Source organism: Cotesia typhae, unplaced genomic scaffold (assembly GCF_013202065.1).
Source record: "Cotesia typhae breed Kobodo isofemale line unplaced genomic scaffold, CoteBio_Ctyphae scaffold_45, whole genome shotgun sequence".
Taxonomy (NCBI): Eukaryota; Metazoa; Arthropoda; class Insecta; order Hymenoptera; family Braconidae; genus Cotesia; species Cotesia typhae.
In genome coordinates, this window is record NW_027423777.1 from 1,359,196 (window position 1) to 1,372,793 (window position 13,598).

The window sequence follows — 13,598 nt, forward strand, 5'->3', positions numbered from 1 at the left end:
GTAAAATCATGGTGAATGAAAAAAGTGATAATGATAACATCGAGAATTGCGATGTTAATCATTGTGTTCAAAACATTCGTTCTCGTAAACGAAAGAAAACAAAACCGAAATCAAAAAGATTTGCTTGTCGACAAACGTAAGTACATTTATTTTTAATATGTTATTTGACGCACTGATACAATGATTTGTTTATATTAAATAAGCTTTATTGACTGTTAATAAATGATTTTTTAACATCATAGGATTTAGAAAATTTTTATTAACAGTCAATAAATTATTTATTGAGTATGATTTATTAAATGTTAATAAATATTTGTCAACACTTAACAAATATTTGTTAACTGTTGACAAATATTTATTAAAAATAAAAAGCAAAAATAGGAATTTCCGCCTGAGCCTGAGAGAGCGAGCGAGAACGCGTAGCAAGCGATAGAGGCACGATCGGCCCAAGTGTTGGCTTCCCGGGAAAAAATGATCAGACCTGACCATGCCTGTTCATGTATGATCAGGCCTGAAATTAGACCTGATCATGCCTGTTCATGTATGACCAGGCCTGAAGTTATACATGATCATGCCTGATCAGTTCTGTTCATGCCTGCTCATATCTGGAGTACTAAATACGCTCAGGCCTGATCAGGCCTGTCCATGCCTGACCAGACCTATCCATGCCTGCTCATGTCTGTTCATGTCTAAAGTGTTAAATACGTTCAGGCCTGTCCATGCCTGATCAGACCTCTCCATGCCTGATCAGACCTGTCCATGCCTGTTCATGTCTGAAGTGTTAAATACGCTCAGGCCTGTTCATACCTGTTCATGTCTATTCATGTCTGACCATGCCTGTTTATGACTGTTCCTCTCTGACTATAGTCAGAGATATGATAAAAATTTTTCTTTGACGAAAAAAATTTTTGGTCATCACAAAAAGTGCAAAATTATTTTTAACATTACGTTTATTTAAATAATTTTGAAATAAAAAATTTATTACATTTTCTATGGGATGTTATGGTCTGCTCTGCTCCTGCCTAATATGAAAATCATTACTTATTATATTATTTAAATAAATGTGATATTATAATGAGATTCGGTTACATAAATAAATTAGGACTATCAAAATATATTATAAAACCAATTTTAACATTATATTTATCATAAACTTATTCGATACTCTATGTACTTCATAGAATTGTTACATCTAATATAGCAGCACAGCAGGCGGGAAATTCAAGGCAAACGGATAACACCAGAGTTAAACAGCATTGAGCATGGTTGGTAGTTGGATGGTTGACCGCTGGTGTTACATCCTTACAATAATATGTAATTATTTTTTTTTTTATTTTATTTTATTATAGAGAATTGCGTACGACTCTATCAAGTACTACAACCATAAAATTAAGCAAAATAATTAATTAAAAATAGTAATGGGTTTTCAGACCTGACCATGTCTGATCAGGCCTGATCAGGTCAATTCATGCCTGATCAGGCATGGTCATTTTTCATGTCTGATCAGGGCTGAAGACTCATGCCTGTTCATGTCTGATCAGGTCTGATCATTTTTTCCCGGGTTGTACATTTGTCTTTCTTCTCGCGTGACTTCAGAGCCAGCATATGGGTCATTTTTCCAGTTTTTAAATTTTGTTTTTGTAATATCTCGGACGCTAGTATAGATACAGGAATGGTCTTTCGTTTGTTTGAAAGAGGACATTCGGAGCTATTGAAAAGAAAGTATTTTGGGAAAAAATGTTAAAAAATTCCAAATTTGTCAAATTTTGAATTTTTAAAAATCGTCAAAAATTACGGTCGATAATAAATTTTTTACTAAAATTTTTTTGTATACTACCTTGTACCAATCTTAAAACATCCTGAAATTTTTGGAACTGTGTTTTTTGTTTCTTCAAAAATTTGAATTTTTGAAATTTGTTAAAAAAAATTTTTTCTTAAAATGTTTTTTTTTTTTTTTTTTTTTTTATCATTATGCCACTAAATGAAATTTCAACTGTTCAAAATATAAAAATTATGCGATTCACCAAACTCAATGAAGATAAAAATAAAAAAAACATTAGGAAAACAGTTGAGACCATCCCTGCAACTTGAATTGCAAAACTCGATAAAGAACGAAATTCTTAGAGGCTAATAAATACAAAGTGTCGTGGAATTAACAAATATATATATATATATATATATATATATATATATATATATATATATATATATATATATATATATATATATATGAAAAAAATTATCAAATTTTCTAAATTAAACAAATTTTTTTTTCCAATTAAATAAAAAAAAAAAATATAAAAAAATCGATTCTGTCCGGGATGAGCGGGAATAGTTATCAAATTGATTGAAGTTTTTTTTGAGAAATAAAAATAAAAAATAAACTGACTAACTTTGAAAAAATAACGATTTTGCTCAAAAGAGTCGATCATTTTATAGAATTGATTATATTTAATTTGTTTTGTGAATTTTTTCATAACTTTTATTCAATAACAAAAATTTCAAAAAAAAAGGTACTCAAAGGTCAATGTCTAAAAAAGTTATGGCTATTTGAAAGTAAAAAAACCATTTTTTTTAATTCATACTTTTTTTTGGGTTGGATAAAAAAATTTGAAAGAATTCTATAAAATTTCGAAGAGTAGAAACGAATAGAAAAGTTTAATCTAAATCTAAATGGGTCAGATTTAAAAGTGGTCGATACCCCATATATATATATATATATATATATATATATATATATATATATATATATATATATATATATATATATATATATATATATATATATTTATTTAAAGTTTTGAACCAATACTATTTTTGAGCCTTACTCGACTACTTAGATTCTATTATGGCAAAATTTCGACTTAATTTTGACATGAGACCAATGCAATGGATAGATTTCAATGAAATCTACCTAAAAAAATATTTTGGAAAATACCAAATTTGTCAAATTTTGAATTCTTGAAAATCGTCAAAAATGATGATCGAACTTGAAATTTTGGCTCAATTTTTTTTGTATGATACCTTGTACCGTTCTTAAAAGATCCTATAATTTTTAGAAGGTTTTTTTTTTAAATATGAATTTTTTAATTAAAAAAAAAAATTTTTTTTTTGTTTTCTGCAACTTTTAAATTAAGTTAAATTATGTAGATACATAACCCTGACTTTGAGAGTATATCCAAAAAGTAAAGAAAAATTGAAAATAATTTATTATTTAATATTTCCGCCTCATGCACTTAATTGTTAATGCTGAAAATTACAATACTCTGTATCTACACAACTTTACCTTATTTAAAGTTGCAAAAAAAAAAAATTTTTATTTTTTTTTGGTAGAACTTCGTTATATGATAAAAGAAAACTTCAGATCAAAATTTTTCCAAATCGAAAGGAGTCGATTTCAACTATTTATCGATTTAACATGGAATGACCCACTTATATTTAAGCCGTTTTCTTGTTTTAAAACATTGCTTTGTAGATATTTTTTTGAAGTTCTGCAGTTTTGTCATTTCAACAATATATTTATGTTTTCATTGCTCAACAGCCGGAAAAGGAGACGTGAAGAATTGATAGTCGCATCGAATTCAACAGTAGAAGCAGACGAAGCAGAAGAAGTTATCGAAGAATACTATCTTCTGGATCTGGATGGAGTAGATGATCATTGTGAAGAACAGGAAGAACAGGAGGAAATGGATATGACAGAAAGTAACATTCCTTTTTATAATAATCATTTCATTAATTTAGGTAATAGTAATAATCTTAATCAAACAGTAACTCGTGAACCGGCGAGTTTTGTGTGTAACTCAAGCCAAGTATATTCTGAGAAATCAGAAAAAGGAATAGTCAAGAACCTACGGGTCTTGATGCATCCGAACTTGTTTTATGTGATAAAAGCAATAAAGTTACACATGCATGCATTAAAAATCAAAATAATTTGAATAATATTAGTTTCGCTAATGATAATCAAGTATATTCTGAGCAATCAGAAAACAGGAGTAGTCAAGAACCTACGGGTGTTGATGAATTCGAACTTGAATTAGTCCATAAAAGCGACAAAACTTCAAATGCATGCAATTTGACTAATAGTAGTTCTAGTAATCTTAATATAGTTAATGATAATCATCAAGTTTATTCTGAGCAATCAGAAAAAGGAATAGTCAAGAACCTACGGGTCTTGATGCATCCGAACTTGTTTTATTTGATAAAAGCAATAAAGTTACACATGCATGCATTAAAAATCAAAATAATTTGAATAATATTAGTATCGCTAATGATAATCAAGTATATTCTGAGCAATCAGAAAACAGGAGTAGTCAAGAACCTACGGGTGTTGATGAATTCGAACTTGAATTAGTCCATAAAAGCGACAAAACTTCAAATGCATGCAATTTGACTAATAGTAGTTCTAGTAATCTTAATATAGTTAATGATAATCATCAAGTTTATTCTGAGCAATCAGAAAAAGGAATAGTCAAGAATCTACGGATCTTGATGAATCCGAACTTGATTTCTTTCATGATAGAAATACAGTTTCTCATAGTCATAAACAAAGTGAAAGTAGCTTAACTGTATCACCTGTAGTTGGTACCAATTCTAAGCAATCAGAAAGAGGGAATAGTCCCGATCGAGGTAGTCTAGATAACTCCGAGAGTAGCATATCTGGGATTAATATTAATGATCATGAAGACTCCGAACAATCAGAGATATCAAGTGATTCTGAGTTTACACCTTCTGATAAATTTGTGCATGACAAAGCCAATGATGATGAATTTTCTGAATATTCTTTTTCATCCAGCGTTTCCAATTTTGATAATTTATCTGATATTGAATCAAATTCTGATGATAATGATTCGGAACAAGAATCTGAAAAGTCTCCAGAAAATTCATCATCCCAATTGCAAAATTGTGATCCCCATAACGATGTCCAAAATAATACTGAAGCATCATCTTCCGAAAAACCAACAGACATTGAGTCTATTATAAGCGGTTGTCGAATAGTTGAACTCGCTCATTTTATAAAAGAGTTTACAAAGTTAGGTAATTCTAAGAATCATCTACCTAATTGTGCTAGACAAGGGGAAAACTTCCATTGTTTTAGAAAGTTAGATGTCGGCTTAAATACTTTATTGTACTGGAAGTGTCTCGAATGTAAAATGATTGATACATTTTGGACAAATTCAGTAAAACAAGAAAATAAATTCGATATCAATGAAACTGCCGCCATAAGCGTTATTGGTTCTGCAAGTTCTTTCGCAGTATTTCAGACTATTTTGGCTGTGTTTGATATACCGTACATTACAAATAAAACTTATGAAAAACATCGAAAAAAACTAGTTGAACCTCTTCGAAACGTTCTTGCTGAAGAAATGCATAAAAATGCCTTAGAAGAAGCCGAAATTGCCATTAAAAATGGTGATGTTACCTCCGATGGTATTCCTCTAATAAAAGTCATAACTGATGGCTTCTACGATAAACGAAGTTATAGAGGAGGCAGACACGATTCACTTGGAGCTTCAGTTGCAGTTATTGGTTGTGCTACTCAGAAAGTTATTGATGTCGAAGTAGTTAATAAATATTGTTATACTTGCCGTGTCCATCAAAAACGTAATTGTGAGCCGCCAGCTCATAAATGCTTCATGAATTACGATAGAAAGAAAAGCTCCTCAAGCATGGAACCACATGCGACAGGTATATTATTCAATCGTAGTTTAAAACTTCATGGAATAATTTATGCTGTAATGGTTTCTGATGATGATAGTTCTACGTTAAAAATAATTAAGGAATCGAAGCCTTATGAGAAGTATAATATTGAAGTAGAGAGAATCAAGTGTTCTTTTCATATATTTCGTTCCGTAGGAACAAAAATTAGAGAAGCCGCAAAAGCTCGAGTTCCAAATCGACGAGTTCCTGCTGCTGTACGCAATATAATTAAATACAGTGGATTAAAAATTCGTAGAACAATTACAGCGGATATTGAGCGTTTAAGAAAAGATTTTGAATCTGAAAGTCTTTCAAAAACAGAAAAGAGAAAATTTTCGAAGAAAATACAGAAGTATTGCGAAAAAATATACTACTTGCTCCTTTACATGTTTTTGGCGACCATGCTCAGTGTCCTACTGAATGGTCGTGTGATAAATCTAAATCAAATCATTTACCTAAAATAAAAGAATATGGTTTATATTCGCGTATTGAAAAATCATCATTACTGATTTGAGTCAAAACGCCATGCATTTATTACATTTTCTAAATACCAATAAAATTGAGCAATATCATGGAGTATTAGCGAAATACCTCTCTGGTAAAAGAATTCAATACGGTGGTGCCGATGAATTTCATGACAGAGTTCACATGGGCACTCTTGACCAAATTACTTCCGGTGCTCACTTGTCAACATTCTATAAATTTGCCAAAAAAGTGTTCCTGAAAGAATCGTAAAACTAGAAAAAGAACGAAATTCTCAGAGGCTAATAAATACAAAGTGTCGTGAAATTAACAAACAACAGAAAAAAATAGGCGAACGTATCATGGTCCTGATAAAGATTATGGTTCCAATGCAGCTCAGCCTGATCTTTGCGAAACGGACCCTGTTAACTATCAGCAATACAAAGAAGATCATCATGACAAGCTCCGTGAACGTCAAAGAAATCGAAATATTCTTGAAGCTGAAACAAGAAATCATCCATTCGGAGTACCACACGGTTATGAACAAGACATGATTCCTTCTTACATGTTTGGAAAAATTTGCCGTATGTTGGAAACGACTTCATGCATACCAGTCATCAATGATATATATAATCCTGTTATGTATGATGACGATGTATTGCTATCTATGGAAAATCATAGAGTGAAAGCTCTCCAATTATTAGAATCCCAGATCAGTCATAAAATTGAACGGTGTGGTATATTTGTTTCTGATGATGTAGAAAGTTTCTATTTATGCGCAAGGCCTGACGGACTTGTTAATGATGATTCGATAGTTATTGTTGTTAATCTATCTGATGATGAGCAAATTGACGTTGAAACGGCATTGAAAAGTAATCGAAATATGAATAATTTATTCGATAAAAAAGCTGCCAACAAAATCAACAAAAATCATCCGATTTATTACATAATCCAAGGTCAGCTTCATGTAACTAACAGACAATTTTGTTATTTTGCTGTTTTCACACCAAATCATTTAAAAATTTCTCTGAATTAGTTAGTAAAGATGATGATTTTGGGAGAATAAAATTAAGAATAAGTTGAATAGATTTTACTATTCAGCTTTAATTGATGAAATTGTTGACAGCAGATTAGTACGAAGTATGCCTATCCGTGAAGCTGCATTTACTATTGAAGCTAGGGCAAAAAGAGTCAAAAAGATGCTGTTAAATTAACAAAAAAGCAAAACAACCGAATGATGCTCAAAATGGTTCTGTAAATTCATCAATTAGTGATTACGATGAAGAGACTCTCAATACTTATCGGGCTTTAGTAGTAAACCGACCAATTGAAGATTTTGCAGATAATATTCTAAATGATAAAAGTTATTTGGATGACCTTTCTATTTCTCGATTTTTATTGTTGTTAGAAGAGAAAAATTTCACGACTGATTTACCAGTAACTGCTGTGAACCCTTTGAAACTATCAACTTCAAGCAATGATTTAGTGATCATTGGTGGAGAAAAGAATTTCGAACATTGGAGTTGTTTGTACTTTGATGGACACTATGTTGCTATTTATGATAGCTTGAACAGAAGTAGCTTTGACAAATTGTCTGGTCTCGAAAAGAAATATCTGCAAGTCCGATATCCACAACAATTAAGAGAGAATAAAGTAATTTTTAAATTGGTAACTCAACAGCCTGATAATAGTACGTGTGGGGTATATGCTGCAGCATTTGCCACATCTATTGCATTGGGTGATGATCCTTGTACCTTAAAATATTCTCAAGATAAAATAGAAATGAGAAAGCATTTTTATGACATAATACGTCACAAAAATTATTACAGTTTCCTTGTGCTTCCCATAATTGAGCCTTATAATAAGCAATGGAAATTAACAATTGCCATTCGTATTATACAGTTATATAATAATATATCTTAATTTTATTAATTTTTCAATTAAATTTTTACGGCAAAGATATCCATGATAATATTTTCTAATCAAGAAATTACATTCCTACAACACGTTTTAATTAATTAACACGTAATAGCCTTACTGATGAGTCCTAAATACCGTGTTAGAGGAAAAATTGAACGAGTCGTTCAAATACGTGTATTATATACGCATGAAAACTGTATACACTTATAAAATTTACTTGAGGAATTAATCTTCTACGTAATATATTCACAGTACAAATTTTTTATTGAGTATAATTACAAAAGTTACGTAAAAAATGAGCTTTTGAGTTGTTATTTTTTTGTAGACTAGAGGAAAAAATATCTATATTGATATGAAAAGATAGTTTAAAAAAAACTCAATATGCTTATAAATCCTGAATAATTTTGTAGACTCAGTAATTATATTTTTATTGATTATTCTGTGTCGTGAAGAAAAAGTCCTTAAATGTTATAAGATACGTATTTGTCTATGTTAATTTCTATAACTGAAGGTCTAAGGTAGAAAGTGACAATAAAAATTTACAAAATGTTTTGTAATAATTGTCACAATCGGGACGAAACCTTCCTTTAAAGCTCGATTAAAAATTAAATTTATTATTTCACTTGTATTGTTACGAATAGTTACTATTTCAGATATCAGTGAGCCATTTGAAGCCAGTCGAGATTTAAAAAAATTTCAATTACAAAATTAGTAAGACAATTCACCCTTTAGGTCATACCTGCAACTTGCATATTTTGATTCTCCCGAAAATTTGTAATAACAAACTACAAAGGGACCTCCATGGCTACTATTTTTTTCCTTTTGAAAATTAAGAAAAAAATTAGGAAAACGGTTGACCCTGAAGGCCATCCCTGCAACTTCCCGCCAATTCTATACCTAAACGCTTGAAATTGCACTTATGACGTTTTAGAGCTCTTCGAGCTCTTAAATACAATTTGTGTATTATTTTGAGCTCGGAGAGCTCAAAAAATAGCTTCTGTATGCTTTTGAGCTCTTCGAGTTCAAAAGTTTGATAAAATACTATTTTTTTAATTTTCAAATCACAATAACTTTTGAATGAATGAACCGATTTTCACGCGGTTGACGGCATTCGACGCAGTTTTTTAAGCTTCATAAAAATCTTTGAGTTTATATCGACAGAGTGGAAAAATTCAGAGTAATTCCGAAAAACGCTTTTTCGGATTTCTTTCGTCAACGATAACTCACGAACGAATTAACCGATTTTTACCGGATTGGCGGCGATCAACGTGGTTTTTTTATGTTAAGAGCTGATTAGTTTTTGAAATTGATCGGTAGAGCCGTTTAAAAGTTATTCCAAAAAAACCACTTTAAAAAAATTTTTTTGTAGTTTTTTTACGATTTCTCAAAATCTATCTAATCACTAATTTGAACTAATAATTAAATCTTTATGTATTAAAAGTAGGATCAAATAAGTTTTACTTTAAAACCTGTTCAACTACCGGGTACTTTACCTTAATTAAAAATTAAACAAAAGAAAAATCATTACAATTTGTAATCATTAGCGTAAAATTGAACCCTAAAGTATAAAGATATATATCTATTTTTAATAGAAAAACAGTTTGCAATTTTCTTTAACCTTCAATGAAATGTATATGAAAATTTTTTCAGTAATAGATTGTTAAGTATAAAATCGGTACTAAAAACAGATAGTACTATTATTAAAATATCGTTGTTGAAGCTTAATAACTTTTTAAATTAATGATGAGATCTAGTTATATTTCAAAATAAAAAAACGAGTGACATGAATAAATAAAGAATTATGATATGAATGAGACAATATACAAAAATTTGGAAAACGGCTGACCCTAAAGGCCATCCCTGCAACTTCCCGCGAATTTCATACTTAAACACTCAAAATTGCAAATATTCATTCTTTGAGCTCTTCGAGCTCAAAAATAGAATTTTCGCGTCATTTTGAGCTCTTCGAGCTCAAAGAGATAGCTTTTCTAGGCTTTTTAGCTCAAAAGTTTGATAGAGATTTAATAAAACACTATTTTTGAATTTTCAAATCGCAACAACTTTTGACTGAATGCACCGACATTCACGTTCTTGGCGGCAGTCGATGCGGTTTATAAGGCCCCATAAAGAACTTTTAAGTTCGAATTGATCGATTCAGGAATTTCGAAGTGATTCCGAAGAAACACTTTTATTGGTTTTCTTTCGACAACGATAACTCACGCACGAATCAACCGATTTTGATTTTCAAAACGGCATTCGATGTGGTTTTTCAAGGTTAAGAGCTGATTAGATTTTAAAGTTGATCGAAAAAGCCGTTTAAAAGTTATTCCAAAAAATCAACATTTAAAAATAAAATTTTTCTTAATTTTTTGGGTTTTTTTGATTTTTCTCAAAATTTATCGGTCGGAATCAGTTCAAATTTTCAGGAAATCTAAGTTTAATGAAACTCTTTGGAATGCCACTAGTTTTGTTCGATTCGGTCGAGCCGTTCAAAAGTTATAAGCGGGTCACAGACTTACACACACACACACACACACACACACACACACACACACACACACACACACACACACACACACACACACACACACACACACACACACACACACACACACACACACACACACACACACACACACACACACACACACACACACTTACACACACACACACACACACACTTACACACACACACTTACACACACACAGACGGAGTGACACCCTCTCAGGAATAGAAAGGGAAGCTTCCTAGGACCTCAAAACGTCGAGATCTGATGAAAACTCGATTTTTTCAAAACGGGGTAAAACCAATAACTTCCCGATTTTTGAAAATTTGCAATTTTCTTAGCGGGAAGTAAAAAAAGTAGAAAGTTTTTTTGCTAACCAATTAGTAACATCGACACGAAGATTGTATTGAAGGAGAAAAAAGTTCCATCACCGCTACTTCAAGTTTTATGATTCAATTTATAGCATATGAAAGTGGATTCAAATTATCACCCAGAGTATGAGATATGATAGTTCGTTTAATAGCTCGCATCCCTGCTTGAGTCTCTCTCTCTCTCTCTCTGCTGTTTGTGCCACGGTCACTTACGGTATACTTTTTAAACTTTACTAAAAATTTGAATAGCGCTACGCGCGCGCTTTAATCTTGAACCAATCAATAATCTTGAATCAGGGTCTATACTTTCGAGTTATTTCGATACTAAGCTAACTTCAATCAACCATCAATTTTAGTATATAGGAATCATCCTAATTTAATGCATAAGTAATCGAATAAACGCTTGGCAAATTAAGTGTATGTTTTTAGTGCCTAAATTACATAATATTAAAATTATAGACATACAAAAATATTTAGAATTTTCTATTTAAAAAAAAATCGCTTGTTATTTCTCTACCTACTGGACTACCATCTGGTGATCATATTGTTAAAACTTTCTCAGACCCAAGCCAGAAATAAAAGAAAGTCATTTCTTTGGCTTTTGATGGTTACTTTGTCTATTTAGTTCAATCTTCTTTAGGAATCCACGTTTCTTAGAATAAAAACTACAAATTCAGATCCAGTAGAGTTAATAACTGCATTGATCTTTCGGTAAGTGTTAATTATAAAAATAAATTTTTACTACTGAATGTTACTTTAACAAATAACCTAATTGTTATTTTTAATCAATCAATTTGATAAATATGCTAGATGTATTAAACGAAATGATTAAATTTATCATAACATTAATTATAAAATGATAATAATACACTGAAAATAAAAAATAAAAATAATAACATTTATAATTTCCATACAATAATTTTTGGTTGCAGTGTATTAATTAACGCAACTTCGAGAGTTCCATATAAATTATGAATCCGTATAACCGAGAAAAAGGTAAAAACTTTATATTAATAACATTACTAACATTTAAATTTTAATTATTATCTATTAAAAATAAAATTATTGTTTAAGGTCGTGGGAAACGACAGATACGTACCGTCACCGGGCGTCACCAATTGAACGCGGTGCGACGATCCACTCGTCGACATGAAGCTGTGACTCCTGCGGGACCTCAAGCAGACCCTGTCGCACCGAGAGTACTTGCTGTTCAGCAACAAGTGCCTCCAGCACGTGAAGACAAATTGCCTTTAGAACCCGAAAGGCCTCAAGCAGATCCTGTCGCACCAAGAGTACTTGCTGTTCAGCAACAAGTGCCTCCAGCACGTGAAGACAACTTGCCTTTAGAACCCGAAAGGCCTCAAGCAGATCCTGTCGCACCAAGAGTACTTGCTGTTCAGCAACAAGTGCCTCCAGCACGTGAAGACAACTTGCCTTTAGAACCCGAAAGGCCTCAAGCAGATCCTGTCGCACCAAGAGTACTTGCTGTTCAGCAACAAGTGCCCCCAGCACGTCAAGACAACTTGCTATTAGAACCCGAAAGACCTCAAGCAGATCCTATCGCACCAAGAGTTGAATCAAATCAGAACCGAAAAATGCAACAAAATCTTTGTCCGGGTCAATTCAAAAACTTCAACCGCTCAATAAAAAGAATTAGAAAATTAAATAGAACATTGTTCGAATCTTTCAGATTTGATACGGTAAAAAAACTGCAAGAAGAGATCGAGGAAAAATACAAACAAATACACGGCAAAGAATCTCAGCATCAAGAAATCTCGCAAAGCGTTTCCACGACTAGTAACAGCTCTAACTCTGAATTCAAAAGTCAATCCACACCTGCTTCAGCTTCTTACTTATCTAATCATCCACCAATCCGTCACTCTTCTCAAGATTCTTCCCAATATTCCCCTTATCCTCAATATGCACAATATCATTTGCCATTAGTTTCTCAATATCCCATACCTCCAGTCCCCCAGTATTCTATGCCACCAGTTGCTCAATATCCCATGCCATCAGTCCCTCAGTATCCTATGCCACCGGTCCCTCAGTATCCTATGCCACCGGTCCCTCAGTATCCTATGCCACCGGTCTCTCAGTATTCAACACCCCAAGTCCCTCCATATTACTACCCACCGATGTCATATCAGCCTGCATACTATCCACCAAGATATTTTTAATTTTTTAATTATTAAACTAAAATATCATCGTTGAATAATTTTTAATATACAATTCATGATAACATTAATTGCTGGTCAGTTGCAACAGTCTCTAAATACTCGTTAATTTCATATCAATCTACATTAGGGTGTGCCAAAATATAACTTCCATAAGGAACCTTTGAAAATTAAAATTTTGAGTTGTGCTTTTAACAGCAGATGTGTTAAGGCATTTCCTGAGATATTTCGGGGTGAGAGGATTTATTTAATTTTCATAGAATTTTTAACAGGAGATTCAATGGGCACTTCCGGCCAAATTTTGAATTTTCAGCGGAAATGTCCAAACTAAACTTCTTTTAAGGAATTCTATGAAAATCAAATTTATCGTCTCACCTCAAAATATCTCAGGAAACGCCCAAACACAGCCCTTGTTAAAAGCGGAACTCAAAATTCCAATTTTAAAAGGTTCCTCACGGAAGTTACAT

At 32.0% G+C, this 13,598-nt stretch overlaps 1 protein-coding gene across 2 annotated transcripts; it reads left to right on the plus strand.

Moving 5' to 3' along the window:
• LOC141536747 (uncharacterized) lies at window positions 1-13,598 on the plus strand. 2 transcript variants are annotated; one of them, XM_074257462.1, is made up of 4 exons: window positions 1-136; window positions 3,542-3,702; window positions 11,890-11,953; window positions 12,032-13,598. In XM_074257462.1, exons 3-4 carry the CDS (start codon window positions 11,929-11,931, stop codon window positions 13,132-13,134), a joined length of 1,128 nt encoding a protein of 375 aa, XP_074113563.1. In that variant the 5' UTR covers window positions 1-136; window positions 3,542-3,702; window positions 11,890-11,928; the 3' UTR covers window positions 13,135-13,598. The 2 variants fall into 2 exon arrangements, with proteins under 2 accessions (XP_074113563.1, XP_074113562.1); XM_074257461.1 differs by lacking the exons at window positions 1-136; window positions 3,542-3,702 and adding an exon at window positions 11,514-11,668.